General features: G+C 47.4%; 1 protein-coding gene across 1 annotated transcript in view; it reads right to left on the reverse strand.

Annotated features, from left to right (window-relative positions):
• Positions 1–19,789, reverse strand: part of GALT (galactose-1-phosphate uridylyltransferase) — a 22,653-nt gene continuing 2,864 nt past the window's right edge. The window contains exons 3-11 of the mRNA XM_034441951.3: positions 18,343–18,418; positions 15,987–16,035; positions 14,482–14,611; positions 13,908–13,964; positions 6,844–6,966; positions 6,622–6,754; positions 5,603–5,686; positions 3,772–3,926; positions 1–2,012 (exon numbers count right to left, since the gene is read on the reverse strand). Coding sequence (XP_034297842.2) covers positions 1,947–2,012; positions 3,772–3,926; positions 5,603–5,686; positions 6,622–6,754; positions 6,844–6,966; positions 13,908–13,964; positions 14,482–14,611; positions 15,987–16,035; positions 18,343–18,418 — 873 coding nt within the window. The 3' untranslated portion in view covers positions 1–1,946. The remainder of the gene's footprint in view (positions 2,013–3,771; positions 3,927–5,602; positions 5,687–6,621; positions 6,755–6,843; positions 6,967–13,907; positions 13,965–14,481; positions 14,612–15,986; positions 16,036–18,342; positions 18,419–19,789) is intronic.

Genomic DNA, 19,789 nt, shown 5'->3' on the forward strand with positions numbered 1-19,789 from the left:
TTCAAAACAAAATCACAGCATTTATTACTCCAGGAGAAGGGGGGGAAAAAGAATATACATATTTAGATTCCCTTTTCGAATATGAAATATATTATTGACTTCAACTGTCCCCAAGTGAGCGCTGAGCTGAGAGGCATGGAAGAGGATGACCAGCCAAGTCTTCTCGCATTAAGTGTGATGCTGGGTGGAAACGCAACAGCCTTCCCAAAAGTGTGTTGGTGAAAATGAGACGATGGCACGCAGCGACGGTTCCCTCGCTTCCCATCACTGGGGGAGGTTCAACGAAGCATCGCAAATCCCATTTGCAAACGAGGTAAGAGCTCCAGGTCCTCTACCACCACACCCAGGGAGCTGAATTAATAGAAGTTCAGATGGCATCAAGATCACGCGAAGTGTTAATGCCACCTTATAAGGCCTTGGGAAGGCTACCCTTGGAATTCGGCATCCAGTTTTGGCCACTAGGATAGAAGAAAGATATTGAGACTCTAGAACAGGGGTCGGCAACCTTAAAGAGCCACAAAGGCCCTAACCAAGAAGCCCCCCCCCGTTCAATTCTGGAAGTCCGGCTACCTCCACCATAGTGTCTCCTCCTAGCGCAGTGTCCTTTTTCCTCTATCTATCCTAACTGAAAGCCCTATCAATTGTGGAGCTGACTGGCGACAGGGAACTGCAGCAGAGGGATGAAAGAGCCACAGGCAGCTCTAGAGCCGCAGGTTGCCGACCCCTCTCTAGAAAGAGTGCAGAGAAGAGCAACAAAGATGACGAGAGGACTGGAGGCTGAAACATAGGAAGAACGGCTGCAGGAACTGGGTATGTCTAGTTTAATGAAGAGAAGGACTAGGGGGGACACAATAGCAGTGTTCCAATATCTCAGGGGCTGCCCCAAAGAAGAGGGAGTCAAGCTATTCTCCAAAGCACCTGAAGGCAGGACAAGAAGCAAAGGGCAGGAAGTCCTCAGAGGGAGATCCAACCTACAAGAGGAATTTCCTGACGGAAATGGAATAGTTTGCCAACTGGAGTTGGGGGATGAAAAGAAAAAGTTTTCAAGAAAAAGGGGTTTTTTTATTTTTATTTAACAGAATAACAGAATAAGAGAGTTGGAAGGGACCTTGGAGGTCTTCTAGTCCAGCCCCAATCCCTTCTTCAAAACCTCCAGGGATGAAGCACCCACAACTTCTGAAGGCAACTTCTGTTCCACGGGTTGATCGTCAGGAAATTTCTCCTTCGTCCTAAGGTTGATGGTCACTTTGTTCCGTTTCCATCCATCGTTTCTCATCTTGCCTTCAGGTGCTTTTGAGAATAGGCTGACACCCCCCAACCCCACCCCTCCTCTTCTTTGGGGCAGGCAGCTCCTCAGATATTGGAAGGCTGCTATCCTGTCTCCCCTAGTCCTTCTTCTCATTAAACTGAACCTACCCAATTCCTGCCACCGTTCTTTGTATGTTTTAGCCTCCAGAGCCCTGTTCATTTTTGTTGCTCTTCTCTGCGCTCTTTCTAGCATCGTTTGAGGAGAGTTCAGAAAAAGAAAACAGCCTAGCCTCGGCCCGAAATATCCTGATTTAATAGTGCCAGCTCTCAGAAGCTGGGCAGAGCAGCCGTCCATCACGAGAAGCGGTAGAGACTTGGTGTTGGGGAGAGGGGTCCCCCACTTCCCCCTTCTCCAAGGATGGGTCTCGCCTCTTGTGTGCACACAGGACACGGAGCCTCCGGTTCTGCAGAGGACTTTTGAGAAGGGAAGAGGTCCTGGCTTAACTGGTCACCAGCATCACAGCCTTAGTGGAGCCGGGCAGCCGGACTGGCATTCTGCCTGAGGTCAGGCAATTCCTGAGGAAAGTTCTCAGCCGCCCCCAAGGACGGACCCCTTACTGTCCAGCTGGGATCGTTCTCCAGGCTCTCTTTGTCAGCCGCTAGGGGTTGTGCGACTGCCAATAAAGCCGCCGTCTGCCCTACGGTGCCTCCTTGGTCTCCAGCTTGTAATGGTGCTCAGGAAGGTTCCTCAAACGTTCAGCGGCCTGTGAGGAGAAAGCAGAGTGGAGGGAGAAGAAGGAAAGAGGTGAACACAGGGGCCTTCCTCCTTTCCAGGTCCCGGGGGTCTTTTGCTGAATGCTGCCCCCCCAAAAAAGGGAACAAGACTCAAGGAGTTCTCCCTTCCTTCCTAGCTCCTTCATTATTTCCACAGTCTATTATAGGGGGGTCTCCAAACTTGGCAACTTTAAGACTTGGGGACTTCAACTCCCAGAATTCCTCAGCTAGCATGGCTGGCTGAGGAATTGTGGGAGTTGAAGTCCACAAGTCCTAAGGCTGAGGGATTCTGGGAGTTGAAGTCCGCAAGTCTTAAGGCTGAGGAATTCTGGGAGTTGAAATCCACAAGTCTTAAGGCTGAGGGATTCTGGGAGTTGAAGTCCGCAAGTCTTAAGGCTGAGGGATTCTGGGAGTTGAAGTCCGCAAGTCTTAAGGCTGAGGGATTCTGGGAGTTGAAGTCCGCAAGTCTTAAGGCTGAGGGATTCTGGGAGTTGAAGTCCGCAAGTCTTAAGGCTGAGGGATTCTGGGAGTTGAAGTCCGCAAGTCTTAAAGGTTTGAAGAACTATCTCTTTCCCTTAGAGCAGAGGTGGGCAACTATGGCCCTTTCATGACTTGTGGACTTCAATTCCCAGAATTCCTGAGCTAACATGGCTGGCTCAGGAATTCTGGGAGTTGAAGTCCACAAGTCATAAAAGGGCCATAGTTGCCCACCCCTGCCTTAGAACTCTGCATTTGCTTAGCAACTTTAACAACCCAAAAGCAGCGTTTGGCCACCAGCTGTGAAGACTGGTAGTCACAGCCCAAAGGCCACATAAAGCCCCAGAGAACTGGAGGGTCCTTCCCTCTTCCAACCCTCAACCTTTCCCTGCCCATTCCCACCGATGAGGTCAGCCACTAATCGGTGAAATTTTAAACTTGAGAGCTCCTTGGTTCCCTCTGAGCTTTGTTGTATTCCTGCAGATGTTTCATTACCCAACTAACCCTGATGATGTTACCTAGTTGGGTTATGAAACGTCTGCAAGAAAACCCCCAAGTTCAGAAAGCACCAAGGACCCACAGTCCTCCTCCCCCTCTCCACAATCCCCACTCCCTTCTAGCACGGATGAGGTTACCTAGTTGGGTCATGAAACATCTGCAAGAAACCGGGCAAGGAGCCTGAGTGGCACAGCAGACTAATGCTACTGTTAAAGGTAGTATTTAACATCCAGCTGCCTGCAATTACCGCAAGTTCGAATCTCCCCAGGCTCAAGGTTGACTCAGCCTTCCATCCTTTCAAAGGTAGGTTAAATGAGGACCCGGATTGTGGGGGCAATAAGATGACTTTGTATAAATATCCAAAAGTATGAAGGCTATTGCTTAGCGCACTGTAAGCCGCCCTGAGTCTCCGGAGAAGGGCGGCATATAAATAAATAAAAAAATAAAAATAATAAAAATAATAAATAAAACCAACCAAGCTCAGAGAGCACCAAGAACCCCAGTCCTCACCACCATCACCCCTCCTCCTCTTCCCCCACCCCCTCCCTCTCCTCCTCCTCCTCCTCATAATCCCCACTCCCTTCTAGCACTGATGAGGATACCTAGTTGGGTCATAAAACGTCTACAAGAAACCAACCAAGCTCAGAGAGCACCCAGGGCCCCTCATTTCCACCCTGAGCTACAAGTATTCTGCTTCCTTTTAAACTTCTTTCAAAAGCAGGTGGGCCACAGCCCCTCCCAGCAGTTACAGCCCATCTCCTAGCTCCCCCTCACCTGCTCTGGAGTCAAGTCCCTCTGGGCCTGAGCCAGCATCTCGTAGCCCACCATGAACTTACGGATGGTGGCGGAACGCAGCAGAGGAGGGTAGTAATGGGCGTGGAGCTGCCAGTGCCTGCAGTCGGCCTCCAGGTACGGTCCCGTCGGAGCTCCTGTGGGGAAGAGGCGGCAAAGAGAGCAGGAAATCAGATTTTAGCCCAAGGGAGGCGAGTTGGGTGCCAGCTAGAGCGGGATTTGCTCCCTGGGGTGCAGAAAGGAAGGGGACAGCCAGGGTCAAAAGGGAATCCATGAGCCCAACATTCGTGAGCTGCTATGGCCCCTTTACGACCTGTGGACTTCAACTCCCAGAATTCCCCGGGCACCATGATTGGCTGAGGAACTCTGGGAGTTGAAGTCTGAAAGTCTTAAAGTGGCCAAGGTTGGAGATCCCTCCTTTAAGGAGCCAATATGCTCAATAAAATCTCAAACGTTGCCTGCTATAAACTCTGGTTGCCAAGGAATTCCTGCTGGTGGGGTCCAGGACAAGAGCCTTCTCTGCTGTGGCTCCTTCTGCCCTCTGGAACATCTTGCCACCAGAGGTGAGATCCATCCCCATCTTCTTGGCCTTCAGGAAGAGCCTTAAAATCTGGCTGTGCTGGCCGGCATGTGACCCCAACGAAGATGTAGGCTGGAGGTGGTTGGTAGGTTAACAGAGAAGGTGCCACCGCTGTTCTCCCCCAAACAGGCTTTTAGTCTGTTCTTAATCCTTTGTAACTTTAGTCTGTTTTTCATTGATAATGGTTTTTATATCGGGAGGTTCTATTACGTTGTAAGCCACCCACAGTTGCTTTGAGCTGTGAAGTGAGACGAATAGCCATGGAAGAGAGGGAGGGAGGGAAAAAGGAAGGAAGGAAGGAAGGAAAGAAAAGAAAGAAAAGAAAAAAGGAAGGAAGGAAGGAAAGAAGAAAAGATAGAAAGAGACAAAGAAAAGGAAGGAAGGAGAGGGCGGAAGATGAAAGGAAAGGGGATCTAGAGTGCGCAGAAATGGCTCTAGAGTGCGCAGAAATGGCAAAATTGACGAGCGACTTAAAAAATGAGGAGAATTCTAAATATTATGAAGTATGGGGAAATTGGTACAACTGGTTGAAGAACAAAATAAAAGTATGATCACAGGATATGACTTGTTATGCACTTGAATTGGACTTAATTGCGTAGAACATTGTATAGCTAAAGATGAACTTATCCAACGTATGATGCACCAAATTGTATAAACACTGTACCTCTGATCAAGATAGAGATTGTATACTATTTTTATATTTTGGAAAAATTCAATAAAGTATTTTAAAAAAAAAGAAAGAAAGGAAAGGAAAGGAAAGGAAAGGAAAGGAAAGGAAAGGAAAGGAAAGGAAAGGAGGAAGGGGAGGGGGAGGGAAGGAAGGAACGGAAAGAAGATGGAAGGGGGAGGGAGAAGGAAGGAAGGAAGGGGAAGGGAGGGAGGAAAGGAAGGAAGGAAGAGAAAGAAGAAAAAGAAAGGGAGGGAGGAAGGAAGGAAGGAAGGAAAGAAGGAAGGAGGGAAAGAAAGAAAGAAAGAAAGAAAGGAAGGAAGGAAGGAAGGAAGGAAGGAAGGAAGGAAGAAAGAAAGAAAGAAAGAAAGAAAGAAAGAAAAAAAGGAAGAAAGAAAGAAAGAAAGAAAGAAAGAAAGAAAGAAAGAAAGAAAGAAAGAAAGAAAGAAAGAAAGAAAGAAAGAAAGAAAGAAAGAGCCTTCCAACCCTGGGAAGGTATCTCCCCAAGAGAGCTGCTTCCTGTCTCCCCCGTGCCCAAGCCTGCTTGCCCTCTCCCCAATTCTCACCATGCCAACCCATGGAGTAAGGGAAGGAAACCTGGAAGAGGTTGTCGTATCGGGTGAGAAGCCTCTTCATGATGGAGGCCAGGCCTGCAAAAAAAAGGAGGCTCAAAGGGGTCAGCTGGTCTCCTGCAACCCCCAAGCCATCCCACACCCCCCACCAACAGCTGGGCTGGAGCCCCCACCCCAAACCTCCCCATTTGCACATCTCTGAAGGGGGCGGGGTTTGCAGAGAAGAGGAGGAGGAGGACGAAGACTAAAGGTTATGGGGTCCTTGGCGCTCTCTGAGCTGGGTGATTTTCTTGCAGACGTTTCATGACCCAACTAGGTAACATTATCAGAAATAAGCAACCCCAATCAGACGACCAACAACACTCCCACCAACACTGGCAAGGCAAGCCACTATAAACAGATAGCATTCCCTTCTAGCACTGATGATGTTACCTATTTGGGTAATGAAACGTCTGCAAGAAAACCACCAAGCTCAGAAAGCACCAAGGACCCCACAATTATCTCCTCCTTCTCCTCTTCCTCCTTATCTCCCTCCTCTTTCTCCCCCTTCGTCCTCTTCGTCCTCTTCTTCCTCCTCCCTCCTTCTCCTCCCGCCTCTTCCTTCTCCTCCTCCTCTCTTCTTCCTCTTCCTTCTCTTCTTCTCCTCTTCCTCCTCCTCCTCCCTCTTCCTTCTCCTTCTCTTCTTCCTCTTCCTTCTCTTCTCCCTCCTCCTCCTCCCTCCTCCTCCTTCCTCTTCCTTCTCCTCCTCTTCTTCCTCCTCCTCCCTCTTCCTTCTCCTCCTCCTTCTCTTCTTCCTCTTCCTTCTCTTCTTCCTCCTCCTCTCTTCCTTTTCCTTCTCCTCCTCTTCCTCCTTCTCTTCTTCCTCCTCCTCCCTCTTCTTCCTCTTCCTTCTCCTCTTCCTTCTCCTTCTCCTCTTCTTCTTCCTCCTCCTCCTCCCTCAGGCAGCACTGATACTTCCCACACTGGCCACCCAAGGACCTCCTCTCTCCATCGTCCATAAACGGGACACTTACTGTCTCTCTCGCTCTCCCGAAGCTCCTCCAGTCGGCAGACGTGTCTCCGAGGAAGCAAGAGTGTCTGGAAGGGCCACACTGCCCAATAGGGCACCACCACCAACCAGTCCGCATTTTCCACCACGACCCGTTCCTGCAAGGCACCCCCCCAGATCAGCCTCAGAGCCGGCATCCCCAAGCGGAGACCGGCTCCCTCTTCCCTAATGGGCCAGCGGTCCCCACCTTCCTCTCGGCCTCCAGCCGGGCGTAGTCCAGCAGCATGGGGACAGAATTGTCCTGGTAGTACTTCCGTTGAGACTGGTCCTCCAGCGAGGCTTCACTGGGCAGGAAGTTACTAGCCCAGATCTGTAAAGAAGGGAAAGAGAGTTAGGAGGAGAACGAGGTATGCCTAATGAAGAGAAGGACCAGGGGGGACCTGATAACAGTCTTCCAGTATTTGAGGGGCTGCCACAAAGAAGCAAGGGGGGTCAACCTATTCTCCAAAGCACCTGAAGGCAGGATAAGAAGTTTCAGTTGGAAACTAATAAAGGAGAGAAGCAACCTGGAATTAAGGAGAAACTTCCTAACAGTGAGGACAATTAACCATTGGAACAGAAGTTGCCTTCAGAAGTTGTGGGTGCTCCATCACTGGAGTCTTTCGAGAAGAGACTGGACAGTCACTTGTCTGGAATGGTAGAGGATCTCCTGCTTGAGCAGGGGGTTGGACTAGAAGACCTCCAAGGCCCCTTCCAGCTCGATTCTGGACGATTGATGCACAGTTGTATCAAGGTCCCTTCCAGTCCTAGGTATTCTATGTTCTACAATTTATAACCATACAAACCAGTGGCGAAATCCACATTTTTTTACTACTGGTTCTGTGGGCGTGGCTTGGTGGGCGTGGCTTGGTAGGCATGGCAGGGGAAGGATACTGCAAAATCCCCATTCCCTCCTCACTCCTGGGGGAAGGATATTGCAAAATCTCCATTCCCACTCCACTCCTGGGGGAAGGATATTGCCAAAATCCCCATTCCCTCCCCACTCCTGGGGGAAGGATATTGCAAAATCTCCATTCCCACTCCACTCCTGGGGGAAGGATATTGCAAAATCCCCATTCCCTCCCCACTCCTGGGGGAAGGATATTGCAAAGTCCCCATTCCCTCCCCACTCCTGGGGGAAGGATATTGCAAAATCCCCATTCCCACTCCACTCCAAGGGAAGGATATTGCCAAAATCCCCATTCCCTCCCCACTCCTGGGGGAAGGATATTGCAAAATCCCCATTCCCACCCCACTCCTGGGGGAAGGATATTGCAAAATCTCCATTCCCACTCCACTCCTGGGGGAAGGATATTGCCAAAATCCCCATTCCCACCCCACTCCTGGGGGAAGGATATTGCAAAATCCCCATTCCCACCCCACTCCTGGGGGAAGGATATTGCAAAATCCCCATTCCCTCCCCACTCCTGGGGGAAGGATATTGCAAAATCCCCATTCCCTCCCCACTCCTGGGGGAAGGATATTGCAAAATCCCCATTCCCTCCCCACTCTGGGGCCAGCCAGAGGTGGCATTTGCCAGTTCTCCGAACTGCTCAAAATTTCCGCTACCGGTTCTCCAGAACCTGTCAGAACCTGGTTGATTTCACCCCTGACACAAACACACCCAACAACCTGGACTAGAAAGCTTCGTGCTTGTGCCTTGTAGCTAAGAGCCGCCCATTTGCAGGCACCCACTGCCACCCTGTGGCTCTGTAAGAAACACAACCACAAAGCTCTCCGTAAGGCCTACAAGTCGGGGTCTACGACAACTCGCCCCAGCCAACCTCCCACGGACGACGTGCCATGGAGAATAGGATAGGTCACCATTGCAAACTCGCCACAGGACCAGAGTTACACTAATCTCAAAGAAACGGTGGAAGGGAATCATTAAAAGGAAGGATGCCAAAGGAGAGACAAGATGAAGTGTGAATGACAAAAATTAAAATAATTGTGTGGGGTTTTTTTTTTTTGTTTTTTTAAATAATTTTTATTAAACAGTTTTAGGTTTTTTTGAAAACAAAAAAGAATCTTTTTCAATTTTCTTAATTTCTTCCATATCCATTTTTTCTCCCTTATTTCTATTTATCCTTTATACATATAATTCTAATATTGATTTATTTACATATATATATATACATATAGATAACAGTCTACACAATTTCGTTCCTACGATCTGCATCTGTTTTGTTTCCTCGTTTGTTGCTGCATTTGTACTCCTATATCTTCCTCATTTGCTCTTTCCTTGCCTTTTATCCCTCTCCTCTAATCATTCATACCATTTCTCCCACACTATATAATATTCTGTTTCCTCCTTTTCTTGTATTTCCTTTGTAAGTTTGTCCATTTTTGCACACTCCAAAACTTTTCTAATCAGATTGTCTTCCGTTGGTATATTGTTATTTTTCCAATTTTGTTCATATATTATTCTTGCTGCTGTAATAATATGTATAATTAAATATTGCATTTTTTTTCCATAAGCCCCTGGGAGTATTCCTAATTAAAAATATTTCTGGCTTCATCTCTATAAGCTGTCTGGTTATCTCTTCTAATTGTATTCTAATTTTACTCCAATATTGTTTTGCTTTGGGGCACGTCCACCACATGTGGTAGTACGTTCCCTGATGTGGTTTACATTTCCAGCATGTTGATGGGGTTTTGGGGAACATTTTGGCCAGCCTTGCCGGTGGAAGGTGCCACCTATAGAACATTTTGTACACATTTTCTTTATAGGTTGCAGACATAAAATAATTGTTTTAAATTAAGTTTAACTGGCCTGCAACCAGTTGTCTCGTGGCGAGCTAACCGCAGCAAATTGTCCCATCCGGTCCAAATGTTTGCAGGCTGCGTAATTACAAGTGTGACCACTGAAATTGCCACAGAAAGGAAGGAGATTTAGGCTCCGAGACCACTCCCCGCCCATCACCCACCCCCACGCAAGATCACTCAATGGTCTCCCTAAGATTGTGCTCTCTCAGGCTAATCACAGTCTGCTATAGTCAATACTGAATCCAGAAATCCCAAAGGGTTTTTTTCCCCCAATAAAAGGCAACTGGATTTTCTTGGTGGTTTTTTGTTTGAAAACATTTCGCTTCTCATCCGAGGAGCTTCTTCAGTTCTAGCTACACAGTTAGTTACCTATAAACACACAGACACACACCATGGCAGCAGCAACACAAACAAAAAGAGCCTTGGGGGCGCAGCAGACTAAAGTGCTGTTAAGTAGCACTTAGCTGCCTGCAATTACTGCAAGTTCAAATCTCACCAGGCTCAAGGTTGACTCAGCCTTCCATCCTTCCGAGGTAGGTAAAATGAGGACCCGGATTGTTGGGGGCAATAAGCTGACTTTGTATAAGAAAGAACACCACTTAGGGGGCCCGAAAGCCCTAATAAGCAGGTATATACAAAAGTATGAAGGCTATTGCTTAATGCATTGTAAGCCGCCCTGAGTGTCCGGAAAACGGCGGCATATAAATCGAACCAATAAATAATAAATAAATAAAATAGCCACTTGATCGGCTCCGTTCGGGGCCTTTTGGAAAAGCAGCAGGGTGGGGACCAACTCTGCGGCCCCCGGAGGGATGATGTTGCCTAAAGAAAGGGGCACCACCGAGAAGGCCGTTTCGTGGTCTCGCCAGGTGACAATCCCTCATGGATGGGATCTGTAACCATGCTCTGCCTTCCCATTTTGGGGGTGTGTGTGTGAATTTTGCCCTCCCCCCCAGATCAGATCAGCCCCTCCGCTCCGATCAATACTTAGCCCACCACAAATGTAGATGACCGTGGGATTAAAGAGCAGCCCAAGCCATTCCTATTTTTTTTAATGGAAGGGAATAATTCAGCACACATGCACTTATGGACCTATAAGATTACTATTGGTGTGTGTGTGTGTGTGTGTGTGTGTGAGAGAGAGAGAGAGAGAGAGACAGAGACAGAGACAGAGACAGAGAGAGAAAGAGACAGCAAAAGAGAGAGAGAAAAGAGAGAGAAAGTAAAAGAAAAGAGACAGAAAGAGAGTGGAGAAAGCGAGATATGTAGAGAAAGAAAAAAGAGACAGAAAGAAAGAGAAAAAAAAGAAAGAGAGACAGAAAGAGAGAAAAAAGAGAAGAGAGAGTAGAGTAGAGAGAGTGAGATACCAACTCCAAGCAAATTTTATATATTTATCTATCTGGCTCTATGCTATTTACAATTCCAGGGTAGGGTGGGTTTTTTTTTTTTTTTTTTTTGCTGTTTTTGGTTTTTTTTAAAGTTGCTTTTAGGTTTGCTATTGGTTTCCATGTTTTTTACTGGTTTGAATGTATTTATTGTCCTGAAATGTTTAAAATTTTGTTTACTCATACCGTAATATATTTCTGAACTATAAACCCACCAGAGGCATTGACCAAGATGGGATGCCATAGAAATCTAACAAATCAATCAATGTATAAAATAAACGAGCCCCCCCCCCGGTGCTCTCTGAGCTTGCTTGTTTTCTTGCAGACATTTCATTACCCAGCCAGGTAACATCATCAGTGGTAGGTAAATAAAATACAAAGTCTTCGTTTAGTGACTGTTTAAAGTTACAACGGCACCGAAAAAATGACTTATGATAGTTTTTCACACTTCATGACCATTGTAGCATCCTTGTGGGCATGTGATCAAAATTCAGATGCCTCATATTTATGACGGTGTTCCAGGGTCACACGATCCCCTTTTGGGACCTTCTAACAAGCAAAACCAATGGGGAAACCAGACTTGCTTAACAACTGTGTATCTAACCACGGTAGTGGTTCACTCAACAACAGAGCACCGACCCTCTGGAACGGGTTGCCCACCGGGCTTAGGACAGCCCCTGACCTCCTCTCCTTCCGCCGCGAACTGAAGACGTGGCTCTTTCATCAAATGGGCTGATCCGTTGGGGGATTTTTACACTGAAATAATTTTAATTAATTTTTAATTGGATTTTAATTTTTATGTAATTTTCGAATTTGTTGAATGTTTCTTTGTAAGCCGCCCTGAGTCCTTCGGGAGAAGGGCGGCATATAAATTACATACATACATACATACATACATACATACATACATATATACATACATACAAACAAACAAACAAACTGTGGCAGGAAAGATAATAAAAATGGGGTAAAATTCCTTTAATAAACATCTTGCTTAACGACAGAAATGTTGGGCTCGTTTGTGGTCGTAAGAGGAGGACTAACTGTAAATAAAAAACGATTTGTCTAAGAGAAAACTTCCTTACATCGATATTCTGTTTCTTCTTCATTGGTGTTGTGCTAGACTGGGCTTTTATATTCTTACTTTTCAAAATTTCCCAAGCGTGTTTTCTCCTTGAGGATTCTTATCCATGGCAGGGGGTTGGACTAGAAGACCTCCAAGGTCCCTTCCAACTCTGTTATTCTATTCTATTCTAGTCCCCTTTGAAAAGAGCAGACCCCTCGGAAAAGAATCCTTGCTTCCACCCTCTCATTTCAGCACCCGCTACCCTCCCCAACTGACCTCACCTGTCAGGCTTCAAAAAGGAAGGAGAAAAAAAAAGAATCTGCTTTGAAGTCTCTTGATCAAAGGCCTCCCCCAGAGAAGCATCACAATCAAAACCGCAAAGATATGGAATTGAACAAAACCCTCTGAATAATCCCAAGAATAATTTATGCCCTGTCCTTCCACTTCTGGATAGTTTAGCTTCAAACTTCGGCAAACCAGAGAGGCTTGAATGACATTTTTTTAAAAAATAAAAAATAACGCCACCGTCAAATGTCCAGATAAGTTTCTTTTTAAAAAAATGAAAGATTTGGTAGTGGGCTTTGACCCAGGGGTTGGGGACTGTTAAGAGTTTGCAGCAATCCAACCAGCACACGAGTAAATAATTCAGTAGGATTCCTCTATAGAAGAAACTTGTTTATATACAACAATAGAAAGCATGATGCATGTATACAATACCCATGCAGCAGAACTCAGAATCCAGAAGTACAGAATCTATACAACCACAGAAGCACTAAAGCAATAAAATCCTTTATATATATATATATATATATATAATCCCGAACCGGTAGTGGAAATTTTGAGTAGTTTGGAGAACCAGCAAATACCACCTCTGGCTGGCCCCGCCCCTGCCCGCCAGCTCACCGCTCACCCCACCTGCCTGCTCGCACCGCTCACCCAACCCCACCCTATATATCTTGCCTTCGCCATGCAGCCCAGATAATCTCCGTGCCTCGCCTCTGTGCCTCATCCACTCTGCTCACCAAAGGTAAGCATGCCGCCGCTTCTCCTTCACCTCGGGTCGGGGCCCAGGGACGCACCATTCCCCTGTTCCGGCCTTGCCCAGAGCCTCCGCCCGCTCACCGTTCGCCTTGGCTGGGTTGGAGAATGTGCCATTCCCCCGCTCTGGCCTTGCCCCGGGCCTCTGCCTGCATGCCGCCTCCCCCACCCCCGGCCTCAAAGAAAGCCCCCCCCCCCAGGCCGAAGCAATTTATTTGGCTTGCAGCCTGCCACACTAGGCTGAAGGGCCATGGGGGGGTGGGGCAGGACGACCAAAGCAGTTTGGATTATGGAACAGGCGGTTCTTCTTACCTGCAAGAAGTCCCACCTGGAAAGCGCTGCAGCGGAGATCTTGTAGCCGCTTCTTCCATCCCTTGCCGATCCTCAGTCACTCGTGGAGACACTCCATGTGCTCTCCGGGTCGGCAGCTGCTTTTCTCCGCTGCTGCTCTTGCTGGGAGAGAGTGTCTTGTGCAATTTAGCAGCTGTGAGCCACCGCTTTCCTCTAAGTCCCATCCGGAAAGCGCTGCAGCCGAGAGAAGCAGCAACCATGTTGAATATTGTTTCTCTCAGCTGCAGCGTGTTCCGGATGGGACTTAGAGGAAAGCGGTGTGTCTCACAGCTGCCAAATTGCACAAAGACACACTCCCAGAAGTGTGGAGAGAAGCAGCTGCTGCCCCGGAGAGCAGAGATGGAGGTGAGCACGCATTGAAAGGCTGCTTGGTCGAGTCTCGCCTTGAGGTGGAAGCCGTGCACGCGCAGAAGTTGCATGCGTGCGCGGAAGCCATGTGCGTATTCATGCGCAAAAGCCGTGTGTGCACACATGCACGTGGTTCTCATTTTTAACAAACCGGTGGTGGAATTATTTGAATCCCCTCGCTGTATCCCAGCTCATAATTACACTGACAGGGACCCCTGTTCAAGAGCCCAGAAATGTCCTTCAAAAAACATCTCCTGATCATCAGACCTCGGGCGACAGCTCCATTGCTAAATTCAGGGAGAGAACCTCTGACCTTACCTGACAGTGAGGGTGGGAATTCGAACAGCCCATCATGGCTCCCTTGTTCTCAAAGATCTGAAACCAACATAAACAAGGAGACAAGGAGACAAGCCAACAAACAAAAACAACAGGATTGTGTTTTGTTTTTTTGTTTGTTTTTTTTTTTTTAATTTGATTTATATGCCGCCCTTCTCCGGAGACTCAGGGCGGCTTACAATGCATTAAGCAATAGCCTTCATACTTTTGTATATTTTATACAAAGTCAGCTTATTGCCCCCACAAACTGGGTCCTCATTTCACCTACCTTAGAAAGGATGGAAGGCTGAGTCAACCTTGAGCCTTGGAGAGATTCGAACCAGCAGAAATTGCAGGCAGCTGTGTTAATAACAGGGTGCACTAAACCACTGTACTATCAAGGCTCTGTTTACACCAGAGGTTTCCAACCTTGGCCACTTTTAAGACTTGCGGACTTCGACTCCCAGAATTCCCCAGCCAGCCAGCAAGTGAAAAAACACTGGACTACACTGATGCAGGATTTAAACTGGGCCCGGCAGAGGAAAGGCGGGCCACGATTCCTTGCAGGGACACTCACCTGCACCCAGGTGTAAGAGGCACCCAACTCGACTGCTATCTCTGCCCACTTGTCAATCACCTTGCGGATGTCAGCAAGAGACATCAGGGGCAGGGTAAGGTCAGTCCAGGGATGAAAGCACATGACTTTGCTGGGGAGAAGAGAGGAAGGAAGGCTTCTGGGATGATCCGTACAGGCCACAACAGAAAGTACTATCCCTGAATTCCATCTAAGTAGATGACCCATATCCTAAAGGAGAGAAAGCTAAGTAGAAAAGGGGCACCGATCCATCCCCAGGATGTTTGGTTCCTGTGGGGGTCCTTGGTGCTCTCTGAGCTGGGGGTTTTTCTTGCAGATGTTTCATTACCCAACTAGATAATGTCATCAGTGCTAGAAGAGAGTGGGGCTTGCAGGGAGGAGGAATGATCTGCCTGCCTGCCTGCCTGCCTGCCTGCCTGCCTGCCTGCCTGCCTGCCTATCTATCTATCTATCTATCTATCTATCTATCTATCTATCTATCTATCTATCTATCTATCTATCTATCTATCATCTATTTGTTTATCTATTTATATCTATCCTTATATCTATCTGTTTCTATATCTATCATGTATATCTACAGTATCTATTCTCTGTCTCTATCAGCTGTCTGTCTCTGCCTGCCTGTCTGTCTCTCTCTCTCTCTCCCTCCCCCCCTCTCTCTATTTATCTGTCTATCTATCTATCTATCTATCTATCTATCTATCTATCTATCTATCTATCTATCTATCTATCATCTATCTATTTTTCACAATAGCACTTGCAGCCCTAAGTAAGCAGTTTACATAGTCAGCCTATTGCCCCCCCCCCCCCAACAAACTGGGTCCTCATTTTTCCCACCTAGGAAGGCTGGAAGGCTGAGTCAACTTGGAGCCCCGAAAGGCTTGAACTCCAGTCTGTGGGCAGAGTCAGCCTGCAATACTGCACTCTAACCACTGCACCATCGTGGTTCAGAGATAGATAGATAGATAGATAGATAGATAGATAGATAGATAGATAGATAGATAGATAGATAGATGGATGGATGGATGGATGGATGGATGGATGGATGGATGGATGGATGGATGGATGGATGGATGGATGGATGGATGGATGGATGGATGGATGGATGGATGGACGGATGGACGGATGGACGGATGGTCAGACAGATAGAACTTAGCACTAGCACTTAGATTTATATACCGCTTCACAGCCCTCTCTAAGTGGTTTGCAGAGTCTGCCTCTTGCCCCCAACAATCTGGGTCCTCATTTTACCCACCTCGGAAGGATGGAAGGCTGAGTCAACCTCGAGTCTGGTGAGATTTGAACTGCCAACTGCAGGCAGCCGGCAGGCAGCAGAAGGAGCCTGCAGTACTGCACTCTAACCATGCGCCACCGTGGCTTATGTTATAACATAATAAAAAAGAAATAACAGTGGAAAGCAATTCCGCTCCCACCTCCGGGGGTTAATGAGACTTAGCTCAGAACAACAAGGAGCAGGCTAGACTTACCACACGCCTCGCGCTGACGCTGAGCGAAACAAGGGATGGTCATTGGCCTCTGCAGGAGAATAATATTCGTCAGTACGAAAGAGAAGGAGGGTATAATTAAGAGAAAAAAAGGCAGGTATCCACGGTCCGACTAACGAACGCAAAAGAAGTAAACAGTCTCGGGATATTTGAACTCCCCAAAAGTATAACTTTATTGGACACACCATCTCGGAACTTCAGAAGAAAAACCAGCTCTAGTTTTTCCTGCACAAATGCTCGCTTAGTGAAAACGATAGATTCCCTTTCTCCCACCCCTGGGTGATTGTCCGATTGTGAGACGTCCTCTTGTTATGGGAACAGTCCGTCTCTTTCTCCAGCACCTGCCGTGGTGACCTTGATGGTTTCCAGGCTCTCACGTTCCACACACACATTCTCAGCATTCCGTTTCCCCCTTCCCTCCTCCCGCTTGAATGACAAGTTGAAGAGCGACGGAAGCTCAGAAGAAGCGATTCAATCTTGACTGCAGGATGCGGGTCCCGTCAAACCGATTATTCCGTCTGGCGGGGTGCAGGAGAAGGGGCTTCTCTGCTGTGGCTCCTGCCCTCTGGAATATCTTCCCTCCCTCTGCCCCCATGTGAGTTTGGTCTCAACCCTCCTATCTTTTCATAAGGGTCTTAAAGACCTGGTTGGTTGGCTCCCCAATGGGGGAACGGCGCAGTGGAGGGGATTGATCGAGTAACGACAGATCCCACCTCTTCCCCGCCCCCCATTCTGCCCCAGCCCTCCCTGCGTGTCCTCAGATTTTAATGATTGGGTTTTAATTTATTCATGTTTTAATGAGGTGTTTCTCAGCCTGTGCATTTGAAGCGGGATGGACTTCAACTCCCAGAATTCCCCAGCCATGCCGATTAAAACTACAGAAGTTGAGAAGCACTATTCTAATATATATATAGGTATAGATACACTTTTATGACTGTAAGCCACCCAGAGTTACCCATTGGTAAGATAAGATGGGGGGGGCAATATTTATTTGTTTGCTTGTTTGTTTGAAAACAAACAAACAAATAAATACATGGCAAATGTTTGCAGGTGCTTAGCCTTAAATCCCAGCCTTAAGTGTCTCCCAAGGAAACCTCCACTTAAAGAGACTGGCTGCTCTGATATACATTTCGGACAACGGAAGAAATAAATAAGCTACGGTTAGTTCTCAACTAACAGCCATTCATTTATAGTGACCCTCCTTCCTCTCTGACCGCACGCAGTCTGTGTTGGCAGGGGGACAGAGGTCGACCCCGAGGCGCCTCGCTTGGGGAGTGCCACAAGGGTCGGTCCTCTCGCCCCTCCTGTTCAACATTTATGTGAAGCCGCTGGGCGAGATCATCCGTGGTTTTGGGGTGAAGTTCCATCAGTACGCTGATGATACTCAGCTGTACATCTCCACCCCAGACCACCCCAATGATGCCCTTGACGTGATGTCCCGGTGCCTGGAGGCCGTACGGATCTGGATGGGGAGAAACAGGCTCAGACTCAACCCCTCCAAGACTGAGTGGCTGTGGCTTCCGGCATCCCAGTATAGCCAGCTGGCTCCATTGCTGACTATTGGGGGTGAGACCTTGGCCCCCTCAGAGAGGGCTCGCAACTTGGGTGTCCTCCTGGATGCACGGCTGTCTTTAGAAGATCATGTAACGGTGGTGGCCAGGGGAGCTTTTTATCAGGTTCGCCTGATTCACCAGTTGCGTTCCTTTCTAGTTCCTTTCGGGACTCCTTGCGCACGGTCACTCATGCCCTCATCACTTCCCGTCTGGACTACTGTAATGCTCTCTACATGGGGCTCCCCTTGAAGAGCACTCGGAGGCTCCAACTGGTCCAGAATGCGGCCGCGCGGGTGGTTATGGGAGCGACATGGCACACCCATGTAACACCTCTCCTTCACGAGCTGCACTGGCTCCCGGTGGTCTTCCGGATGCGATTCAAGATATTGGTTACCATCTTTAAAGCGCTCCATGGCTCAGGACCTGGGTACTTACGAGACCGCCTTCTGCCACTGATAGCCTCCCACCGACCAGTACGCTCCCACAGAGAGGGACTCCTCAGGGTGCCATCGGTCAAACAATGTCGACTGGTGACCCCCCAGGGGGAGAGCCTTCTCTGTGGAGGCACCTGCCCTCTGGAATGAACTGCCCCCGACCCTCTAAAAGGATGCAAATGACCAGCTGTCTGCAAGGAGTATCAATCCTTCCATTCCCCACCATCCAGTCAGAGCTGAAGAAGCTTCTTGGACGAGGAGCAAAACGTCTTGAAAGAAAAACAATGAAGTCCAATTGACTCATGAAGAAAAGTACACCTTTGGCTTAGCAAAGGCGAAAGGAACTCTTACCAGGTTCTGGAGCATCTGGTTGCAATGCAGGGAAATCATTGTCAAAGACGAACGTGCTCTCGTAGTGAGGATTTACCTACATGAGACAAATCAAGAGAGATTAATAAGGCATTAATTACATAACGAACTGTTGGATTCCAAGATTTTTCCTCCTTTTTGGATATGATCAAGGTCTCCGAAGTAGTCCTCGACATACAACCTTTCATTTACTGACTGTTACTTACAATGGCACTGAAAAAAGGACCAGTTTTCACCTAATCATTGCAGCATCCTTGGGTTCAGATGCTTGGCAGCTGACTCATATTAATGACGGTTTACAATGTCCCGGGGTCACGTGATCCCCTTTTGTGACCTCTTTCTTAAGCAAAATCTTTCTTAATTGTTTTTTTTTTTACACTGTTAGAATTTTTTATTCATTTATCAAAGTACAAAATGCAAAAGGAAAAACAGCAGTGGAAAACTAAGAAAAGGGGGAGGGAAAATAAAAGAGAGATTGTGTAAAGGGAAAAAAGGAAAGAAAAAGGCACCGACTTCCAACTCTCTTTAACACAGTAGAAAATAACACAATGACTAACCACAACTTTTTGCTTTTACACAACCGTATATACAAGCCATTTCTATAACAATAAGCCTGTCTAGTTAACAAAAACAAAATCGAAGTTTCATTATTATTTTTTTCATTGGCAAGCACAAAATCCGGAAGCAATTTCAGAATAAGAACAAAGTTAGATATATTCTCTTCTTTGGATAAAAGTAAGCAAAGTAAAATCAAACACAATAGGGAAGCCAGATTCACTTAACAACCATTTTCCTAACTTCACCAGTGCAGTGATTCACTTAACAACGAGGGCCAGAAAGGTCGTAAAAATTGGGGGCAAAACTCACTTAACAATTTTGTTTAGCAACTGAAATTTTGGGCTCAAATGTGGTCGTTAGGCCGAGGACTGCCTATATTTTCCTTCTGCTGGAAAAAATATGTTAGGGACAAAAGTGAAGAAACGTACTGACGTCCGAGGAAGCCAGCATGGGGTATAGAAAAGAGCTACACTGACTGCAAAATCGAAGGTGAAGCTATGTTTATTTTAGATTTTAGAGAATGTGTTGTTCCCAGCCGCAAGTTATCCAAAGAGGAGCTCAGAGAATGTGGTGGAGCCGAGAATGATGGAAGGAGGAGGAGGAGGAGGAGGAGGAGGAGGAGGAGGAGGAGAAGAAGAAAAAGGAGAAGGAGGAGGAGGAGGAGGAGGAGGAGGAGGAGGAGGAGGAGGAGGAGGAGGAGGAGGAGGAGGAGGAGAAGAAGAAGAAGAGGAAGAGGAGGAGGAGGAGGAGGAGGAGGAGGAGGAGGAGGAGGAGGAGGAGGAAGAGGAGGAAGAGGAGGAAGAGGAAGAACAAGAGAAGAAGAAGAGGAGGAGGAAAAAGAAGACAACAAGAAGAAGAAGAGGAAGAAGAA

The sequence above is a fragment of the Pantherophis guttatus genome, chromosome 2 (assembly GCF_059756535.1).
Source record: "Pantherophis guttatus breed Tessera chromosome 2, ASM5975653v1, whole genome shotgun sequence".
Classification (NCBI taxonomy): Eukaryota; Metazoa; Chordata; class Lepidosauria; order Squamata; family Colubridae; genus Pantherophis; species Pantherophis guttatus.